The sequence below is a fragment of the Heteronotia binoei genome, chromosome 7, assembly GCF_032191835.1.
Source record: "Heteronotia binoei isolate CCM8104 ecotype False Entrance Well chromosome 7, APGP_CSIRO_Hbin_v1, whole genome shotgun sequence".
Classification (NCBI taxonomy): Eukaryota; Metazoa; Chordata; class Lepidosauria; order Squamata; family Gekkonidae; genus Heteronotia; species Heteronotia binoei.
The window spans coordinates 119017825-119040689 of NC_083229.1; the positions used below are offsets into that span (position 1 = coordinate 119017825).

General features: G+C 47.4%; 1 protein-coding gene across 1 annotated transcript in view; it reads left to right on the forward strand.

Annotated features, from left to right (window-relative positions):
• PIGN (phosphatidylinositol glycan anchor biosynthesis class N) overlaps window positions 1-22865 on the forward strand; it is a 137932-nt gene that overhangs the window by 90900 nt on the left and 24167 nt on the right. Inside the window, exons 26-27 of the mRNA XM_060244280.1 lie at window positions 5120-5162; window positions 7180-7232. Of these exons, the coding sequence (XP_060100263.1) occupies window positions 5120-5162; window positions 7180-7232 (96 nt within the window). The remainder of the gene's footprint in view (window positions 1-5119; window positions 5163-7179; window positions 7233-22865) is intronic.

Genomic DNA, 22865 nt, shown 5'->3' on the forward strand with positions numbered 1-22865 from the left:
CTCAATTGCACTGGAGCTGCAGAACAAAACCTCTATTTTCTCCATTGGCTGAGACTCTTCCCTTGGGGAGGAAGGGGGGAAGGCAGAGCTTGTTTTTCCAGGCTTTCTCAATCGCACAGCAGAGCTACTGAGCCAAGCCTCTCTCCCTTCTGTTGGGTAAGGCTGCGCCTCCTCCTGGTCCCCTGGGGAAGGAAGGAAAGAGCCAGAGCATCCTTTGCTCTGTTCCCTGGATTCATGGGAGAAATACAAAGAAAGCACCTTTAAGACCAATGAGTGTTAATGTTTTAAGCATGTTTTAAGTTTTTTAAAAAAAATCAATTGTGTTTTTCTGTGTCCTTTACAAAGTTTATATCTTTGCTGTCTAATCTTAAATAGGTACACACATGGCCTGGCGCGACATGGCCTGGCCCAACCTGACATGGCCCAGCCCAACAAGGTCTCGTTTATGTCAAATCCGGCCCTTATAGCAAATGAGTTTGACACTCCTGGGCTAGAGCATCCCTGACAAGTGCTTGTCCAGCTGCTGCTTGAAAACTGCCAGTGAGGGGGAGCTCACCATCTCTCTCAGCAGCTTAATGTATTGTTGAACAACTCTTAGGCTGCAATCACACACACTAAATCAGGGGTGTCAAACTCATTTGTCATGAGGGCCAAAATTGACATAAATGAAACCCTGTTGGGCCAGACCATGTTGGACTGGGCCACGCATGTACTTATTTAAGATTAGGAAGCAGAGATATAAACTTTATTTAAAAACTTTAAAAAAACCCCAAAACTTAAAACACGCTTAAAATATTAGCAGGCATTGGTCTTAAAGGTGCTTTCTTTGTATTTTTCCCATGGGATCCAGGGAACTGGGCAAAGGAAGCTCTGGCTCTTTCCCTCCCTCCCCAGGGGACTAGGAGGGGGAGGAGCCTCAGCCAATAGAAGGAAGAGAGACTTGGCTCAGTAGCTCTGCTGTGCAATTGAGAGAGCCTGGCAAAGCAAGCTCTGCCTCCCCCGCCTTCCGCCCCAAGGGAGGAACCTCAGCCAATGGAGAAAATAAGAGGTTTTGCTCTGTAACTCTGATACATTTGAGCAAACTTTGCAAAGCAAGCTGCTATGCAGAAGGAGGCAAGAGAAAAGGAGAAGGAAGCAGACGACAGCCAGTTGCTCAGGGTCCTGATAGGAGCCCTCCGGGGGCCTCATTCGGCCACCGGGCCGCATGTTTGATACCCCTGCTCTAAATAACGCACTTTCAATCCAGTCGGAACCTTCCCACCTTTAATTTAAACCCATGATTGCGAGTCCTCTCCTCTGCTGCCACCAGGAACAGCACCCTGCCCTCCTCTAAGCGACAGCCCTTCAAAGACTTAAAGGTGAGCCAGTTGTGTGTCCAACGGGTGCTTTTTGCTGCTGGCAGTCCTCAATGGGATGTAACAAACGTTCTTGTGGGTGATCTCTGATGTATGTTTATTTCTCTGTGACATTGCTGCAGAATGTTTTGATTGTAGTGTCTGGAATTTGATGGTATCCAGTTGTGCTTCTGATTTAGGAACTTTTAAGTTAATCTGTAAGAACTTGGCTTTGTCAGATTGTTAACGAACTTGCAAAGGTATCATTGATACAGCTAATGCTAAGGAAACAGGACCAGATTGTGTTGGCTCCCCCCCCACCCCGGCCAGCAAGAGAATTGTTATAGGCCATTGAGATACTTTTGCGTAATGCTGTGGTGTGGCACATTTTAACAAAATTTTACAGTGCAGCTGATAGCATTCTTATAATACTAGTTCTTATGGATAGCATTTATATTATAGCTAATGATCCATTACAGTTTCCTGTTACTAGGTCAGCCCTTTGCAGCATCCTTTCAGTGCAGTTCCTGGGCAAAACCAATCATTAGCGATTTATAGCAGTGTCCACGTTGCTTAATATTTCAGTTACTTAATGAAAAAAGATAATGAAGAGGTCTTTAGCAGGATTTCACTGCATTTGCTCAGAGTCCATCTCATTTGCTGAAATCTGCTTTTCAGAGCACAAAATGGCCTTGTGCTGGTTTCATGTGCCTTGAGGCAAAGTGGAAAAGCAGCAGTCAACCATTCACAAAACTGTGGAGTCTGTCTCCGAACAGCCTTCCCTAAAGGGAGACTGCTTTATCATCCTGGAACACATTTTAAAAAAACCCAGTGTTCTGTTGACTACCAGCCTGCCCCTGCAGCTCTTGAGCTGTGCTGAGTTGTGATGGGATAGAGAAGGTAGAGAAAGAAGTATTTGTCTCCCTTTCTCACGAGAACTCGTGGACATTCAATGAAATTGCTGAGCAGTCGGGTTAGAACGGATAAAAGGAAGTACTTCTTCACCCAAAGGGTGATTCACACATGGAAGTCACTGCCACAGGAGGTGGTGGCAGCTACAAGCGTAGCCAACTTTAAGAGGGGATTGGATAAGCATATGGAGCAGAGGTCCATTAGTGGCTATTAGCTATTAGGATGTTAGTTAGAACTTTCTGTCTGGGGTAGTGATGCTCTGTATTCTGGGTGCTTGTGGGGGCACAGTGGGAGGGCTTCTAGTGTCCTGGCCCCACTGGTGGACCTCCTGATGGCACTTGGGGTTTTTGGCCACTGTGTGACACAAGAGTGTTGGACTGGATGGGCCATTGGCCTGATCCACCATGGCTTCTCTTATGTTCTTATGGGTATTGAGCCTTAGTTCTGTGATTAGAAACTTGACTTGATGAGTGGAGGGGAAATGGAGTGGAGGAAAACAGCTTCAGCTAAGAGCTCTTCCTAAGCAGGGCCGGTCCTTCCGCTAGGCAAAGTAGGGTATTGCCTAGGGTGCCAGCCTTCTGGGGGTGCCAATTGGGTGCCCCCCTTATGACTCGGTGACGTTGTCAGTGCGGGGGGGGGGGGGAAGCACCAGGCATTAGCCTTGCCTAGGGTGCCAGACAGTCTGGGGCCGGCCTTGTGAGTCCTACGGAGCGCCCAGCACCAGAAACAGTCGGTTGAATGTGCGGAATGTGCATACCAGTTGAATGTTTCAGCTGGCGTGAAAATGTGCAAAAGGATGACAGGAGCATCTGAGCACATGCAGCGGTGTTAGCTTTTCTTTCTTTGGATTTCCTCAAGCAAACCGTGGGCAGCATACCCCGGATTCTCTCTCCCATGTTTAGCCTGGAGAGGAGGTGGCTGAGGTGATATGATCACCATCTTCAAGAACTTGAAGGGCTGTCATATAGAGGATGGTGTGGAATTGTTTTCTGTGGACCAGAACCAATGGGTTGAAATTAAATCAAAAGAGTTTCCAGCTCAACATTAGGAAGAACTTCCTGTCCGCTTGAGCAGTTCCTCAGTGGAACAGGCTTCCTCGGGAGGTGGTGGGCTCTCCTTCCTTGGAGGTTTTTAAACAGAGGCTGGATAGCCATCTGACAGCAATGCGGATCCTGTGAATTTAGGGGGAGGTGTTTGTGAGCTTCCTGCATTGTTCAGGGGATAGGACTAGATGACCCTGGAGGTCCCTTCCAACTCTATGGTTCTGTGTTGTTGGACTTCCCTTCCTCGTGGCCCCCTGTATTGGCCTGGGTGACTCCATCTTTGCTAGCTGCCCTGAGTCCCTTGGGAGGACAGCATGAGCTGCTCTCAGGAACATTCCCGCTCTTGTGCTTGTGAGCAGGTGCTTTTCTTCCAAGCCTAGGTTGTTTCTTCCCCACCCACCCCGGAAGCCAGGTGCTAGATGGTCTGGCTCATCCAAAGGTTTGGAATAACTTAATTAATCATCCTTCCAGCTCACAGCTGGCAGAGTATAAGACGCCTAGTTCCAGTTATGCCCTGGCTCTTGAGGGTTGGCTAAGCTCTGCTCTATGTGTGCGCACGTGCCTGGAGGCCAGATGATTGGAGCTCAGCCCTAAATTTGCTTTCATAACTGGGGCTGATTCTGCACTAACCTTGCTCCGCGCCAGGCTTCCGTTTCTCTCCAGAGCAAGCTTGCGATGTCGCACCAGCTGCTCCGCGCTGCCATTTTGCGCAGGGAAAACCCGCAATTTGCCGCGCCACGGCAGAAACCTGTTTTTCCACTCTAGGGCATTGGACCATGCTGAGACTCCTCCCCTCCCCAAACCCCGCCCTCTCCCAGATCCACCCCCAAAGTCTCCAGGTGTTTCCCAACAGAGACCTGGCAAGCCCAGCACAGAAGCTGGTCCTGGCCACAAAGCAGAGGCAGGGCCGCCTCCGAATGTCTCTCGCCTTGAAAATCCCATGGGGTTGCCATAACCTTTAACGCCCTCTATGGCCTGGGAGCTGTCTGCCTTTGGGACCCCCTCTCCCCATACGTACCCCAGAGAGCACTACGTTCAGGGTCTCAAAATCTCCTGAAGATCCCCAGACCGAAAGAAGTTTGATTGCCCACCACCAGAGCCAGAGCGTTCTCGGTGACAGCCCCCGCTCTGTTGAATGCCCTCCCCGCGCGACCTGCTGCAGTTCTGCAGGGCCTGTAAGAGCGAACTGTTCAAACTTGCTTTCAGCGGTTATGTGGAGGTGGCTATTATTCCACAGCACTGACAATCTCACTGAACTAGCAAAACTGAAAGATCAGAATAACCAGAACATCAACGTGCATCTTGGACTTTTAATGACTACAGAATGAATGGAAATGATTTTATTGTATATTCTGTTTTTTAATTTTTTATGTTGCTTTTACTTGTTGATAGCCACCCTGAGCCTGTCAGGGAAGGGCGGGATATAAATTTGATTAAAAAATAAACAAGTCAGCTATTGGACTTGGTGGCAAAAAGGTGTGTGCGGGGGGGGGGGGAGGGGAAGGAGAGAAGGGGGCTGGCTTCATGTAAACAGATCACAAACCTTCGTTTTTTCTTGGTACATAATTTACGGAGCGAGTTTTTTATTTGGAGGGGGGGTGGCTTGCACTGGAACAGTATTTGCATAGCCGGGGCAACCTGAATGTGTGATCCTAATAAAACAGATCAAAAGAGAATGGCAGCACGCCTTGGGAACTGGCTTTGTCATGTTCTTGGAATTTTGCGAAGCTTTGTTATTGCACTGTTGAACCATGAATTACGGTCTTCCTCTGACATGCTGTCTCTCTCTTTCTCTCTCTCTCTTTTTCTCTCTTCCCCCCCCCCCCCCAGGCTTTTTCTCATTGTTCTTGTGATTTCAGACATCATGGCTTTGGTAAGCTGCTGTTGGACATTCTGTACAAATAAGATCAAAACCCAGAGAGCGCCGCTTAATTCAATCAAGAGACATCTGAATTAGTTTCTGACTTCAAAGTTTCCAGAACTGGGGCAGGGAGCGGGAGTTGAAATCCTGCATAAATTGCGGATAGAAATCCACCTCCCTCCCCCCCCCCCCCATCTCAATCCCTTGTACATCATCTAATGAATGCATCAGAAGAGACATAATCTTTATTACTCCGGCTCCTTTCCGTGTGCTATTTTTAAGCTCGCACTCCTTGATTTTCATGTATTGCATAGTGGATGTTCGAATCTGTGAGCGAAAGAGAACGCCAGATGCACCTAGGTGCCTAGTTTAATTTTTCATCTTTTTTTAGAACAAAAAGAAAATATGTCATGGGTGGCCTTTTTTTGTTTTGTTTTCGAAGCAGAGATGAAAATGACTGTATCAAGTAGAGGGGGGGTAAAATTGTAAGAGTACGCCGTGAGGAGGAGAAGTCTGCCATTAACAACCGCCTCGTAAATTTTGAGGTTAAAAAATTATTAAAACCCTAACGGCCTCTTTAAAAATGCAACCTGTCACATTAACATCCCCCAAAAGCACACTCATTCCATCGTTCTGTATTTACATGTTGTAAAATGGCTTCAAGGGAAAAGCTTTCAAAGCAGCAGGAGGGGAAATAAGGGTGGTTATATTCTTTTGCATTCTCAGTTCCCACTTCTCCGTTTTTCCCCACTAGAACTTGAACTGACAATACCCCCTGTTGTGTTATCTTACAGTGGAAGAGGCTACCATAGAAGAAAGGCATCTGACCATAGATATGGGATGTTGTTGTGATTTTGGTAAACAAGCAAATGTGTAGTGTTTAAAAGGTCAGGCAGGAAGTGATGTGAAAAGACTGCTGAGTCTCTGGACTCAGTTACAGCAGACAATACTGACCTTGATAATTTCATATTCTGACTTGTAGGCATTTGTAGGTGTTCAAGATGTCAAAATGTCTTTAGTGTGTCCTGTGGGTGGGTTAAGTGCTGTTTTGACTTATGGGCACCCTATGAATTAATCTCCAAATTCAGGGGCACTAACCTCTGAATCCCAGAGCTAGACGGCAACATCAGGGGAAGGCCTCAGCCTCTCTGCCCTCTTGCTGGCTGTTCAGAGGAACTGGTTGGCCACTGTGTGAGATAGGATACTGGACTAGATGGGCCACTGGTCTGACCCAGCAGGGCTCTTCTGATGTTCTTATGAAGGCCTCGGCCTCCAGCTACCTGGCATCTCCCCCCCCCCCCAAATGTGTACAACTTTTGAGAAAAAAACAATCCAGAGGAACTGGTTGGCCACTATGTGAGACAGGATACTGGACAAGATGGCCCACTGGTCTGATCTAGCAAGGCTCTTCTGATGTTCTTATGAAGGCCTCGGCCTCTCTGCCCTGTTCTTGGCCCACCAGAGGAACTGATTGGCCACTGTGTGAAAGAGGATGCTGGACTAGATGGACCACTGGTCTGATCCAGCAGGCCTCTTCTGATGTTCTTATATTCTTAAAGAACTCCAAAATGTCCATTCATAAACAGAAGACGCAAACATGGAATCCCCTATAAGAAGCAGCTGACAGAGTGGAGCGGGGGCAAGGGAACAGACCGTAGTCATTAGTGAGTTGTTTATTCCCAAAAGTTGTAGACATGGGGGGGGGGGGGGAGATGCCAGGTAGCTGCTCTCTCCAGTTGCCTCACACACACAAGCTTTGTGAAACTGCTTTGACCCTGAGGATCTGCAAGGGAATTTGAACCTTCCTCTCCCCTGTTCAAGCCTACCTCCCGAATGACTTGTTTCCTGACCCCTTCTTGATTCAGTTAAACATTTTCTGCGGGATCCTGCCCTGATGTTCACTTCAAGATTTCAAAGCCCTGATTTAGCAGCCTGGAACATGAGTTTCTGCCTTGTCACGATCTCATTGTGCAATGTTTATTGACTGACCAAAGTTGTTATTTTGTTTTTTCCCCTCCTTCGCCTCCAGCACTTCTTTTTTCTGGTTAAAGATTATGGAAGCTGGCTGGATATCGGAACAAGGTACAAGGCTTTTCTTTTTCCTCTTCCTCTTTTTTTGTTTTATCTGCAGTGCTTGAGCACACTTTGCTTCTCAATAAAACATTACGCTGCCAACATCAGGAGGCAAATGGTTTAGGACTCTTTCCACTGTCTCACTTCCTGATATGGAAATTGTAATTGTAAATGTAAATTGTAAGGGAGAGCCAGTTTGGTGTAGTGGTTAAGGGCGCGGACTCTTATCTGGGAGTACCGTGTTTGATTCCCCACTCCTCCACTTGCACCTGCTGGAATGGCCTTGGGTCAGCCAGAGCTCTGGCAGAGGTTGTCCTTGAAAGGGCAGCTGCTGTGAGAGCCCTCTCAGCCCCACCCACCTCACAGGGTGTCTGTTGTAGGGGGAGAAGATATAGGAGATTGTAAGCCGCTCTGAGTCTCTGATTCAGAGAGAAGGGTGGGGTATAAATCTGCAGTTCTTCTAAATTGTAATAATGGTGTACCTGCCATTTTAGAATTTCTTCCCTGCCTCATTTGAGTTCCTTCACTGAGTGATGGTTTTGGAAGTCTGCAGTTAGATTTGAATCCAGTAGCACAGTACCTTAGAGACCAACTAGAACAGGGGCGTCAAACATAAGGCCCAGGGACCAGCACCAGCCTGTCTGGGCCGCTTACCCAGCCTGCAAGCAACTGGTATATATGTCAATGTAAGGTACTGTCGCTTTTTGGAAAAAACCTAGTCTTGCATGTGATTAAAACTATTTATTGGGGCTTTTGTGGTCTCCCCAGTAAATCATTTGCTTTCATTGCTAGGAATCAATTACTTCTGTTTGTATTGTGAGAAAAAAGATAATATCATTACTTGGGTTTCCCTGTGTCCTTTATAAAATGTATCTCCCCGGTACCTGGCATTGCATTTTGTGGCACATGTGGCTCAGCCCGGCCAAACAAAGTGAGGAGGAGGAGGAGGAGGAGGGGAAGGAGAAGACTACCATAGATTTATACTCTGCCCTTCTCTCTGAATCAGTCTCAAAACAGCTTACAGTCTTCTTTACCTTCCTTCCTGTGAGATAGGTGGGGCTGAGAGAGTTCTCATAGAAGATGCCCTTTTAAGGACACCTCTGGGAGAGCTATGGCTGACCCAAGGGCATTCCAGTGGCTGCAAGTGGAGGAGTGGGGAATCAAACCCGGTTCTCCCAGGAAAGAGTCTGCACACTTAACCGCTACACCAAATTACGTACCCAAAATGTCAGATCAGGCCCTCGTAACAAATGAGTTCGACACCTCTGAACTAGAGTTTCAGGTGGAAGCTCTCGAGAGTCATAGCTGGAGCCTGGGCTCTCAGAAGCTTCCACCCTGAAGCTCTTGTTGGTCTCTGAAGTGTCAAGGGGCCTTGCCATGAATATTGTCATTTCTGTTACCTTCTATAAGCGCCATGGGGATGTTTGGGGGAGTTTTGCTGTGCTTGCTTTGCATCTGTCTGTAACTTACCAAGTAATTATTCTGCCCTGGTGGAGGTTCCTGGACTTGGACTTCAAGGACATTACCTCTTGGCATTTGCTATGCACGAAAGGGGGGCTAGGTGAGAAGCGGCTATACTTGCTTTGCTCGGGCTTTTTGGGCTGCAGGTTTTGGTGGGCTCGTAACGGCCTAGGAAGAGAGTCATACTGCTGTAAAGTGTGTATCAATGAAATGAACCTTTACTGACCTTCAGAAAGGTCTAATTACTGAGGACCAGCTCAGGAGCTGACATAGTGCTACTGGACTAAAATCTGACTGTTAATGAATGATGCTCCCTGTAAACTGGAGCCTCCTCTGACATTTCTATTTCCCATGATTCCCTTTCTGTCTGCTTTTTTTACGTGTTCAGTCTGCTTTTCGCAGTAGCAAACTTCTGGGTTTTCCCCCTCCACCACTGAGAAAGGATGGAAATTGCTTTCCATATATTAAAAAAAAGATTTTTCTGGCTTCCTTGGAAGTTTCTAGCTTTTAAATAGTTCAGTGACATCGCCAAAGGACAGCTTGGTATATTATCAAATTGGTTTAGTCTTGGTTGAAAATGAGTTTTTTTTTCTTGTGGAGCTGCTTTCCCAGTCGCACAAAACCAGAAAGATGGTTTGAAAGGTAGGTTTGTTAACAGAAATAAGATTAAAATGATGCTTCCACCATCTTGTTATTATGTAGATGTCTGTTGTGGGGGGAGAAGATATAGGAGATTGTAAGCCGCTCTGAGTCTCTGATCCCAAGAGAAGGGCGGGGTATAAATCTGTAGTCTTCTTTTTCTAGATGCATGAGTACCATCGTCACCTTGAACCTGCTCTGATTGATTTCTTTCCTCGGAAAGTGCCTCTTTTGCCATCAGCTGAATTATTGTGACTGTATTGTGTAGGGTTTGCAAAGCAAAGCATTCATAGAGGTTATCTTCCACTGCCTGCCTTTGCGCAAGGACACTGATATTCCTTGGTGGTCTCCCATCCAATATCGGACCAGAGCCAACCCTGCTTAGGTTCTGAGATCTGACCCGATTGGGCTATCCAGGTCAGGGCAGGAAACACCTTATCCTGAGAGGGAATCTGCAGCCCTAATGTCTTCAGTTGTCATTTAGCTGAGACCTAGGCGATAATATTCTTCTATTGTCACTTAGAACCCCGTGGTGCAGAGTGGTAAAGCTGCAGTACTGCAGTCTGAACTCTCTTCTCACAACCTGAGTTCTATCCTGGCAGAAGCTGGTTCAGGTAGCCGGCTCAGGTTGACTCAGCCTTCCATCCTTCCGAGGTTGGTAAAATGAGTACCCTGCTTGCTGGGGGGAAAGTGTAGATGACTGGGGAAGGCAATGGCAAACCACCCCATAAAAAGTCTGCCGTGAAAACATTATGAAAGCAATGTCACCCCAGAGTCAGAAACGACTGGTGCTTGCACAGGCGACTACCTTTACCTTTTTTTTAATTGTCACTTACTTTGTAAAATAAATCCAGTGGTCCTCCAAGGCCATGGAGAGCCAGCTTGGTGTAGTGGTTAAGTGCATGGACTCTTATCTGGGAGAACCGGGTTTGATTCCCCACTCCTCCACTTGCAGCTGCTAGCATGCCCTTGGGTCATCCATAGCTCTGGCAGGAGTTGTCCTTGAAAGGGCAGCTTCTGAGAGAGGCCCACGCACCTCACAGGGTGTTTGTTGTGGGGGAGGAAGATAAAGGAAATTGTGAGCCCCTCCGAGACTCTGAAATTTGGAGTGGAGGGTGGGATATAAATCCGATACCATCTTCTTCTTCCTCAGAATATCCTGGTGAGGTAGGTTAGGCTAAGGGAAGAGCACCTGGGAAACCAGTGAGTTTGGGGACAGATGAGGGATTTGAATTCAGGTCTCCACTGTGGTAATCTGGCACTCCTTCCATCCCACTGTGCTGTCCACCAAGTTTAGTGCCAGTGTGTTAGGACAACGGTCCCCAACCTTTTTGGCAGCAGGGACTGGTTTTGTGGAAGACAATTTTTCCATGGACCGGGGATGGGGGGGTGGGATGGTTTTGGGATGATACAATTGTTAACTTTATTTCTATTAGTATGGTGTGGTGGTTAAGTGTGCGGACTCTTATCTGGGACAAAGTGGTTTGATTCTCCACTCCTCAATGTGCAGCTGCTGGAATGGCCTTGGGTTAGCCATAGCTCTCGCAGAGCTATCCTTGAAAGGGCAGCTTCTGGGGAGAGCTCTCAGCCCCACCTACCTCACAGGGTGTCTGTTGCGGGGGAGGAAGGGAAAGGAGATTGTGAGCCGCTCTGAGACTCTGAGATTCGAAGTGGAAGGCAGGATATAAATCCAATGTTTTCTTATTATTATTACATTGTACTATATAATGAAGTAATTATTCAACTCATGTCCCGGTTGCTAACAGGACCCGGACCGGTACTGGTCCACAGATCAGGGGTTGGGGACCCCTGTGTTAGAACTGTTGCTAGTTAAGTATCCATTGCATCTGCTCCCCGACTATCTGGATGCTGATTGTTAGTAACTCTTTCTGGAGCGCAATCCCTACTTGCTGAGCAGGTACAAAACTTTTCTTTTTCTCAATCTCCTGGGCCCGTTTTCTCCAAGACTGTCAGGAGGCATCACTTTGAGGTGTTATGGAACTGTAGTCCATGAAGCTATTCAAGAAAAGCCAGGGGTTTTTTTGAGCAGGAACTCACAGGAAGAAGAAGACTGCAGTTTTATACCCCTTCTCTCTGAATCGGAGTATCAGAACGGCTCACAATCTCCTATATCTTCTCCCCCAACAACAGACACCCTGTGAGATGGGTGGGGCTGAGAGGGCTCCCACAGCAGCTGCCCTTTCAAGGACAACTTCTGAAAGAGCTGTGGTTGACCCAAGGCCATTCCGGCAGCTGCAAGTGGAGGAGTGGGGAATCAAACCCGGTTCTCCCAGATAAGAGTCCGCGCACTTAACCACTATACCAAACTGGCTTGGCATCAGGGAGTGTGCCCTAATATGCAAATTAGTTCCTGCTGGGCTTTTTCTACCAAAAAAAGGCCTGAGAAAAGTGTTCCAAGTCCAGAAGACAACCATTTTATGATTCGGTTTGGAAAGTTTCTTTCCTGTAGTCAGTTTAGTTTGGGGCCCAGGCAAAGGTCAGTGTTTCTTAATGGGAGTAATTCCTATGATTGCGCCCGTTGGACCTTCCATGACTGCTAATCATGGCACTACTTCCTTGCTGTATTTTATACAATGACTTGTTTTGGCATTTATATCCCTGATCTATTTCTGCATTTAATTGGCCTGCCATTTTCCCTCCTTCCCTGGCTTCTCATGGTTCATTGTTGAGGCTATTAAATAATTGTTGAGGTTATTCAATAATTGTTACCAATCCTAGCAGTATGACATTCTGTTAATTGCCATGCCAACACTGATTATTTTCCCCTCCCTTAACATTTTCCCCTCCTCTTCAGATAATGGTAAACTACACATTACAATGAACATGGGGCTTCGACTAAAAACATTTGACTCCATAATGTTCAGTCAGACTTAACCTGTCTTTTGACATCACCACATGGTTCATTTCCTTATCTTACCAATGGTATAGAGGAACCCCGTGGCACAGAGTGGTAAAGCTGCATTACTGCAGTCCAAGCTCTCTGCTCACGACCTGAGTCCGATCCCAGTGGCAGCTGGTTTCAGGTAGCCAGCTCCAGGCTGACTCAGCCTTCCATCCTTCCGGGGTGTGTCAAAGGAGTCCCCAGCTTGCTGAGGGGAAAGTATAGATGACTGGGGAAGGCAATGGCAAACCACCCCGTAAAAGTCTTCCAAGAAAATGTCCTGATGTGACATCACCCCATGGGTCAGTAACAACCTGGTGCTTGCACTGGGGACTCCCTTTACCAAAGGTATGGAGTGTTACCAAAGTAACACAGTTGGGAGTCCAGTAGCACCTTTAAGACCAATGAAGTGTTATTCAGAATGTAAGCTTTCATGTGCATGCACACTTCAGAGAGCCAGTTTGGTGTAGTGTTTAAGTGTGCTGACTCTTATCTGGGAGAACGGGTTTGATTCTCCACTCCTCCATTTGCACCTGCTGGCCTTGGGTTAACCATGGGTTTCGCAAGAGTTGTCCTTGAAAGGGCAGCTGCTGTGAGAGCTCTCTCAGCCCCACCTACTTCACAGGGTGTTTGTTGTGGGAGGAGAAGATATAGGAGATTGTAAGATGTTCTGAGTCTCTGATTCAGAGAGAAGGGTGGTGTATAAATCTGCAGTCTTCTTCATCAGATGATAAAATGGTTCTACTGGGCTCCAACTCTGTTCTGTTGCTTCAGACCAACACGCCTGCCCACCTGGGTGTATCTGCATGGTAACCCAGAGTATGAAAGATATATAGGTAAGTTTTGCTGCACATTTTGGAGGTGACACAGAAGACCTTCAGTTCTGGTTGTGGATTGCCCGTGTTAACTGCTAACTTGTAGCTCTGTCCTGAATCTCTTCTTAGATCTTGTTAGAGATGTGTGATTACCGGGTTCAAACGCTTACCAGGACTGCACAAGCTGTCCTGGTAAATGTTTTAACACTGTAATCACACATCTCGAACAAGAGGATCTAAGCACATTTTCTAGATGCAGGGTCAAATAAACGTCAGGGCAAAGCTTGTGCCAACAGCCCACGGAAAGCAAATTTTCGTTTAAGGGTAATAAAACCCACAACTTTGTTTACACCAGTTAAGTTTATTGATTGGCTTCCTAGAACCCAAGAACAGTGTGAAAAAGAGTGTCTGGGAGTGTGATAGACCCAAGTGGGCAGCCGTGTTGGCCTGAAGCAGTAGAACAAAACAGGAGTCAAGTGGCACCTTTAAGACCAACCAAGTTTTATTCAGAATGTCAGCTTTCATGTGCTCTCTAAGCACACTTCTTCAGACGAGGGGACGGGGTACAGTGAGCTGAAATACATATAGCTGGCAGGTTAAGAGTGTAAACTGATATAAAAAGTTAGGCTCAAATGGCAAAACAGTGTAGTAAATGGGAAGACCATTTGGTCTGGGTAACAATAAAAGGTAATAGAAGTTGCCTGTTAATTGCTTTTGCTGCAAGTCTAGGTAAAACAAAAGGACATGTATTTCCTACTGATGTTCTTGTCCACCTAATTTACTTTTTAACATCATTCTCTACATTATAAACATCATTCTAGTTTGCCATTAGGAAAAAAAGTGAAAACGGGTTAAGTATATAGAATATAGCTACATTCTGTCTGGGAGTGTGGTAGGAATCTTCCACAATAGGACTGGCTTGGGTGGTGAGCATTCTCCTGCGTGAGTGCGGTGGGAGGAGTAGTGATACCCGGCTTCCTTTCCCACCCTCGCCTCCACCCCCAGAAGGGCATAACACCCACAAAGGGCACACGTGTGTGTACAGCGGTGATAGCACACAGGCCTAGATTCACAGGGTTATTTCTAGAATATTATCTGGGCAGTCAACCACACAGTCTAAGCCTGCAGTCGCTGGAAAATGTGTGTGCGCATCCTTTCTGAGAGCCAGTTTGGTGTAGTGGTTAAATGCGCGGACTCTTATGCAGGGGTTCATGCGAGATTAAAACAGAGGCGAAGCTGATGATGCGAGCCGCTTTGGGTACCCACTGGGGAGAAACTCATCCCCCTCTCCCAGGTTATTGGAAAACGCTACAACTGTCTGTACCAGTTGTGGTAGGCCACCAGCCTGTTCTAAGATAGGCTATGAGTTTTATTTAAGCACCAGGCTGAAATTAAAACAGAGGAATTTTCAACTAAACGTTAGGAAGAACTTCCTGACAGAGTAGTTCCTCAGTGGAATAGGCTTCCTCAGGAGGTGGCGAGCTCACCTTCTGACGTTTTTAAACAGAGGCTCGAGGAGCCCCTTGGCGCAGAGTGGTAAAGCTGCAGTATTGTAGTCCTAAGCTCTGCTCATGACCTGAGTTCAATCTCGGCGGAAGCTGGGTTCAGGTAGCCAGCTCGAGGCTGACTCAGCCTTCCATCGTTCGGAGGTGGGTAAAATGAGTACCCAGCTTGCTAGGGGGAAAGTGTAGATGTCTGCGGAAGGCAATGGCAAACCACCCCGTAAAAAGTCTGCTGTGAAAACGTCGTGATGCGACGCCACCCCAAAGTCAGAAACGACAGGTGTTTGCACAGGGGACCACCTTTACCTTTTCAGATGGCCATCTGACAGCAATGCTGAGTCTGTGAATTAAGAAGAACATGAGAAGGAGAGCAGGAAGGGCTGCATCAGCGCATAGTTCTCGTAGCCCTTTCTTACACATCTAGGGTAATGCTGTTTGCCACTTGGGGATCAGGCAGCAATTTTCCTCCAGGCCAGTTTGGCCAGGGGTCCTGGAGGTTGATTTTTGGGGTGTTTTGCCATCTTCTGGGCATGGAGCAGGTGTCCCTGGGGGTGTGTGGGGGGGCAGGTATTTGTGAGTTTCCTTCATTGTGCAGGGGGTTTGACTAGATGACCCTAGAGGTCCCTTCCAACTCTATGATTCTACCTGTAGCCAGCGTACCAGACTTGATAATGGCAGGGCTTTTTTTGAGCAGGAACGCACAGGAATGTCGTTCAGCTGGCTTGGCATCAGGGGTGTGGCCTAATATGCAAATGCATCCCTGCTAGGCTTTTTCTACCCCCCCAAAAGCTTTGGATAATGGTGGAAGGTTCTGACATCTGACCAGCACGATTTGAATGGAAGTCATGCAGATGCCTTATCGGATGGCTCCGTGTTGTAATTTTGGGAGATCTATATGAGAGTCTGCTTGCGAGGAAGACATGGATCTGCTGAGTTGCTCACAGGTTCCACTTGTATGTGTGGTTTTGTTTTCAGAGCAGGTTTGGTGTAGTGGTTAAGTGTGCGGACTCTTACCTGGGAGAACCAGGTTTGATTCCCCGCTCCTCCACTTGCACCTGCTGGAATGGCCTTGGGTCAGCCATAGCTCTGGCAGAGGTTGTCCTTGAAAGGGCAGCTGCTGGGGGAGCCCTCTCAGCCCCACCCACCTCACAGGGTGTCTGTTGTGGGGGAGGAAGATATAGGAGATTGTGAGCCGCTCTGAGACTCTTGATTCAGAGAGAAGAGCGGGGCATAAATCTGCAATTCTTCTTCTTTATGATAATGGAAATATTTGAGAGACGATGGGTGTGCATTAGGTTTGTAACAACTTTGAAATCATAATATGAGAACTGACCCTTAAATCCTACCCGCTAAGATATCTGGACAGAACCATAAGAACATAATGTATGTCAGGGGTGGCCAAGGGTAGCTCTCCAAAGATGTTTTTTGCCTACAACTCACATCAGCCCCAGCCATGCTGGCTGGGGCTGATGAGAGTTGTAAGCAAAAAACATCTGGAGAGCTACCCTTGGCCACCCCGATGTATGTAATGGGACTCGTAGGGTTTAATCACCTTTTGTGTCCTCCCCACTCCCCACCTTAGCATATTGGCAGACTCAATTCCTTGTTGCTTCTAAGCACCCAAGTGGACTTTATTCAGGTTGCCTCTTCAGCTTTTAATAGCACTATTTTATAGAGCGCACCTTTATCTTTTAATTGGAAGGGCAGGTATATAAAGACGTCAGAAGCACTGGGCATGACCCAAGTAAGTGAATCTGCTTATGGTCAGATGTAGGGGAAACAACTGTCTTCTTTAATAATAATAAAAAAATATTGTTTCACCCTGAATGCTAAATGTCATATAGCTTTAAATGTAGACATTAACAAAAAAAAAAAAATAGGAAGTAAAGATTTAGTTATTGCAAGCAGCAAACCCAGGACTTGATATGAATGGAAATCACATATTCTCCAACAAAAAGTAGCTGATGGCAACACATTCGCGCCCCCCCCCCCCCCATGGGGAGGGAGGGTGGCAGAGCATCTGCTTGGTGAGCAGAAGGTCCCAGGTTCAATCCCTGGCATCTCCAACTAAAAAAGGACCAGGCAAGGAGGCGTGAAAAACCCCAGCTGGAGACTCTGGACAGCTGCTATCAGTCTGAATAGACAATACTGACTTATAGACAAAACAACTCCTAAGGGTCTGATTCAGTAGAAGGCAGCTTCATATGTCTTGTGACCCTTAGGAGTCGTTTTCCAGGTAACAGTAAAAGCTGCAGCAGCTAGGGAGAGGGGGAAGGAATCTATGACTTGGATCTGATGAAAGGAGCATATCCGTTCACAGCATGCTGCCCTCTTATCTCCTCTCTCCCACTGCAGCCCAAAATTTCCCCTGAAATGCTGAGCAAGGGCGAAGGGGAGGATCGGTATGAAGGAGGAGTTGATGGTCTGCCACAAAAGGGCAGAACCATAAAACAGAAATCCAACTGCCATGCCTTCTGCGAATGGAGGAGAACATCCAGGTTTGAGTGGGAAAGCTTGTAGAAGGTGGCAGATCTCTCCAAGCTTTCTGTCAGTGTGCTGTAGTGGTTAAGAGCGTTGGGCTCTGGTTTGGAGAACCAGATTTGATTCCCTGCTTCCAACAGCCAGTTGGGTGTAGTGGTTAAGTGTGCAGACTCTTATCTGGGAAAACTGGGTTTGATTCCCCACTCCTCCCTTTGCACCTGCTGGAATGGCCTTGGGTCAGCCATAGCTCTCCCAGAGTTGTCCTTGAAAGGGCAGCTTCTGGGTGTGATCTCTCAGCCCCACCCACCTCAAAAGGAGATTGTAAGCCACAGACTCTGATTCAGAGGGAAGGAAGGGTGTGGTCTTCTTCTTCTCCTCCATGTGAAGCCTGCTGGGTGGCCCTCAGCTCCACCACCCTCACAAGATTCCTGAGGTAGGGAGAGGGGGGGAAAGGTCAAGGTAGTCCTCTGTGCAAGCACCAGTCGTTTCCGACTCTGGGGTGACGTTGCTTTCACAACGTTTCCACGGCAGACTTTTAACGGGGTGGTTTGCCATTGCCTTCCCCAGTCACCTACGCTTTTCCCCCAGCCAGCTGGGGACTCCTTTGACTGACCTCGGAAGGATGGAACGCTGAGTCAACCTTGAGCCAGCTACCTGAACCCAGCTTCCGCCGGGATCAAACTCGGGTCATGAGCAGAGGGCTCCGACTGCAGTGCTGCAGCTTCACCACTTTGGGAAAGGCAACTGTAAGCCCATTGTGAGGCTCCTCAAGCTAGAGGAAAGTGGGGTATAAAAACCAGCTCTGCTGCTGCTGCTGTGTGAGTCCTGAAAATATTTTCCAAGATTTGCATGGACCCTCATGACCGAACTGAACCACTGGCTGGATTGGGAGTGGGGACTGTGTTAGGAGGGAGAACCAGAAGTCAGTCCTGCCGCTTCATTGCAGGCAAAGTACTTGGTGCTGCGGCTCATTTTTGTTCACAAAGCTCTCCTGACCCTTGTAAGATTTTCAGAACGAGTAGCAGGGTAACTGGGGAAAGAGGAAGGCAGGGGAAAGGTCTGCTAGAATAGCTCCTTCCGCAAACATCTCCACCGGATCCAGCCACCTGTGTCTAGGCAAAGGTGACAGAATCATAGTTACTGCTGTAAATGAAGCAAGGTCAGGTACAATACTGTAAATCATATCACATCAACCTATGTAAGTACATGGGGCTGGATCACGGGTAGATTTTCACATGTCAGTGTGGGGAGCAATTTTTGCCAATTCCCACCCCCCCACCCCCATGCACACACACACAGCAGCCCGAATCACCCCCAGAATTGTTTCTTGGGGATCAGACATGGCAATCTACATGGGATCCAAACCATGTGTTTGTTTTTAAAGTTGCAATACTAATCCAGTGGTTGATCATAATCCTTTTTATAATAATAATTTTAAAAAGGTAGTCCCCTGTCCAAACACCAGTTGTTTCAGACTCTGGGGTGACATCGCATCACAGCGTTTTCACAGCAGACTTTTTACGGGGTGGTTTGCCATTGCCTTCCCCAGTCATCTACACTTTCCTCCCAGCAAGCTGGGGACTCATTTTACCGACCTCGGAAGCACAGAAGGCTGAGTCAACCTTGAGCCGGCTACCTGAACCCAGCTTCTGACGGGATCAAACTCAGGTCATGAGCAGAGCTTGGAATGCAGCTTTACCACTCTGTACCACGGGGCCGCTAATTATGTTGGTCATAACATAAGAGAGAGCTGGTTTGGTGTAGTGGTTAAGTGTGCGGACTCTTATCTAGGAGAACCGGGTTTGATTCCCCACTCCTCCACTTGCATCTACTAGCATGGCCTTGGGTCAGCCATAGCTCTGGCAGAGGTTGTCCTTGAAAGGGCAGCTGCTGTGAGAGCCCTCTCCAGCCCCACCCACCTCACAGGGTGACTGTTGTGGGGGAGGAAGGTAAAGGAGATTGTGAGCCGCTCTGAGACTCTTCGGAGTGGAGGGCGGGATATAAATCCAATATCTTCTTCTTCTTCTTCTTCTTCTTCTTCTTCATAATCCTTTTATATAATAGAAACTGTCTATTATATCTGTTGGTGCTGTGGCAGATATCTGGGACATGTACTCAAAAGAACAAATAATGTATGGATCCAAGCCATACTTTCTTTCCTGGCCTTATCTTTTCCTTATGGATCTCTCTGTTCCTTTCTTGTAACATTATTATAGTCCTCTTTTACAATTTAACATCAGGTGCTCCCTTCAGAAAAAATGTGACTACCTAGGTGGGACATCCATTTCAAATGTGGCTAGAGAGGGGGAACATGTCTCAATGCTTTATCCATTAAAAAATAATAATAAGAGGATGGTGCAGAATTGTTTTCTGTTGCCCCAGAAGGTCAGACCAGAAGCAATGGGTTACAATTAAATCAAGAGTTTCTGGCTAAACAGCAGGAAGAACTTCCTGAAAGTTAGAGCTGTTCCTCAGTGGAACAGGCTTCCTTGGGAGGTGGTGGGCTCTCCTTCCAGTTTGGTGTAGTGGTTAAGTGCGTGGACTCTTATCTGGGAGAACTGGGTTTGATTGCCCACTCCTCCACTTGCACCTGCTGGCATGGCCTTGGGTCAGCCATAGCTCTGGCAGAGGTTACAAACTCAGTATATATGAACATACGAAGCTGCCTTATACTGAATCAGACCCTTGGTCCATCAAAGTCAGTATTGTCTTCTCAGACAGGCAGCGGCTCTCCAGGGTCTCAAGCTGAAGTTTTTCACACCTATTTGCCTGGACCCTTTTTAGTTGGCATGCCAGGGATTGAACCTGGGACCTTCTGCTTACCAAGCAGATGCTCTACCACTGAGCTACCATCCCCTCCCTCAAGGTTGTCCTTGAAAAAGGGCAGCTGCTGGGAGAGCCCTCTCCAGCCCCACCCACCTCACAGGGTGTCTGTTGTGGGGGGAGAAGATAAAGGAGATTGTAAGCCGCTCTGATTCAGAGAGGACAGGGTATAAATCTGCGATTATTCTTCTTCCTTGGAGGTTTTAAACAGAGGCTAGATGCCCATTTGACAGCAATGCTGATTGTGTGAATTAGGCAGGTGGTGATAAGGAGGGCAGGAAGGGCTGCATCAGCACTTAGTTCTTGTGGCCCTTTCTTACATGTCCAGGGAAATGCTGTTCACCACTTTGGGGTTAGGAAGCAATATTCCTCCAAGCCACTGTGGCCAGGGATCCTGGAGGTTTTTTGCCATCTTCTGGGTATGGAGCCTGCAGGGGGCACTGGGGATATGTGTGTAAGGGGGAGTTTTCCTGCATGGTGCAGGGGTTCAACTAGATGACCTTGGAGGTCCCTTCCAACTATGATTTTATGGTTCTTATGGTTTTCTGGTTTATTTTTCTTATAAATAGCTAGCATGCCAGGGAGAACAGTGTGGGCATATTTTCTGAGTGCATACATATGTGAAGTGTTCAGGTGGGCAGTCTTGAACCAGCGCTGGGAAGAAGCACAGGCCTAGGATAACTTTGTTGTTGTTGTTCAGTTGACTCTATGGCGCTATATCCCACTGAGGTTCCTGTCCTCAGGCTCTCTCCCCAAATCTCCAGGAATTTCCCAACCTGGAGCTGGCAACCCTACTCTCATCCCCTGCCACTGGTCTGGGGGGACCTGGCAAGTCTAATTACTTTTGAGAACAACAGAGAGACCTTAACAGTAGGGCCATGGAGGGGGAGGAGCTTATGTTGTTGTTCAGTCACACAGTCGAGTCCGACTCTTTGGGACCCCATGGACAAAGTCGCGCCAGGCCCTCCTGTCTTCCACCATCCTCTGAAATCTGCTCAAATTCGTATTAATCACATCAGTAATGCTGTCCATCCATCTCCTTTTTTGCCATCCCCCCCTTCTTTTCCCTTCTGTCTTTCCCAGCGTCAGGATCTTCTCCAGTGAGTGCTCCCTTCTCATTTGGTGGCCCAAGTATTTCAGCTTCAGCATCTGACCTTCCAGTGAACAGTCTGGGTTGATTTTTCTTAGGACTGACTGATTTGATCTTCTTGCAGTCCAAGGGACCCTCAAGAGTCTTCTCCAGCACCACAGCTCAAAAGCATCTATTCTTCTGTGCTCGGCCTTTCTTATGGTCCAACTCTCACAGCCATACATTACTACTGGGAATACCACCGCTTTGACTAAATCAAAGCGTTTCCGGCTGAACATTAGGAAGAACTTCCTGACAGTTAGAGCAGTTCCTCAGTGGAATAGGCTTCCTCAGGAGGTGGTGGGCGCTCCTTCCTTGGAGGCTTTTAAACAGAGGCTAGATGGCCATCTGACAGCGATGAAGATCCTGTGAATTTAGGGGGAGGTATTTGTGACTTTCCTGCATTGTGCAGGAAGTTGGACTAGATGACCCTGGAGGTCCCTTCCAACTCTTATGATTCTATACAGACTTTTGTTTGTAGGTGATGTCTCTACTTTTTATTATATTGCCTAGGTTTGCCATAGCTGTCCTCCCAAGGAGCAAACATCTTTTAATTTCATGGCTACAGTCATATTATTCATGGATACAGTCATGATACAGGATAACTTGACCAAACAGTATTTCTGAATTTTTCAACTTGATCTTAAACACAGACATTCTCCTGCTCTGCTGTGGTTTCTCCTTCACTCTTACACTGTCTCACCCTCCTGTGTTAATACTGTACCTGCAGCTTCAGTCCTCGCTGAGTCTGCCCTGAGCTAAGATGAAGCTGTGCATTAGATACCGCAGCAACTGTGGAATTAGGCTGAGCTAGAACAATTAAGGAACAAGACTATCAGACCTCACCAAGCTGCCGTAACGAGACGTTGCCCTTTTTAAGTTCAGGCGGGCTGTCTTTTTTGTTGCATCCTTTTAAAATTACAACACTGCTCCCTGCATGAAAACTAATTTTCCAGGCCAGTCCGCCTGTGGGCATGGCAGTCCTCGTTCCTGATAGCCTCGGCTCTATTGGCAGGCTGCCTTTATGTGATAACAAATGGAGTAGGAATTGCTTTTAATTGCATTCTGTGGGAAGGGCGATTTCTGTTCCTCCGCGGCCTTTTTGGCGAATGTTCTCTTGCACGGCCGACTCTGGCACAGCCTTATAAGGAAGGAATAAATCCCACTTCTCTCCCCGTTTTGTTTCCCACTTTTAAATGGCACAGGAGGCCATGTTTGTGGCTTGATGACTCGCACGGATCATCTCTGAGGGAAGACTCCTGTGGTCTTATGGCATGTTCATGCCTTCAGGCCAGCAGGTGATGTGCTAGTACAGCGGTGTCAAATATGCAGCCCAAGGGAGGCCCTTGGAGGGCTCCTGGCAGGCCCCCGAGCAACTGGCTGTCATCTGCTTCCTTCTCCCTCTCTCTGGCTTCCTTCTGCATCACAGCTTGCTTTGCAAGGCTTTCTCGATAGCACAGGAGCTACAGAGCAAAGCCTCTATTTTCTCTATTGGCTGAGGCTCCTCCCTTGGGGGGGAGGAGAGCTTGCTTTGACAGGCTTTCTCATTTGTACAGCAGAGCTACTGAGCCTAGCCTCGCTTTCTTCAATTGGCTGAGACTCCTTCCCCTCCTGGGGAAGGGAAGGGAAGGAAACAGCCAGAGCTTCCTTTGCTCAGTTCCCTGGATCCCATGGGAGAAATACAAAGAATGCACCTTTAAGACCACTAAGTGTTGATGTTTTATTTAAAGCTTTTTTAAAACTTTATAAAGTTTATATGTCCGCTACCTGGCATTATATTTTATAACACACATGGCCTGGCCCAACAAGGTCTCATTTATGTCAGATCTGGGCCTCATAACAAATGAGTTCAACACTTCTGTGCTAGTGTGTGGTAACTGGCTCTTCGAC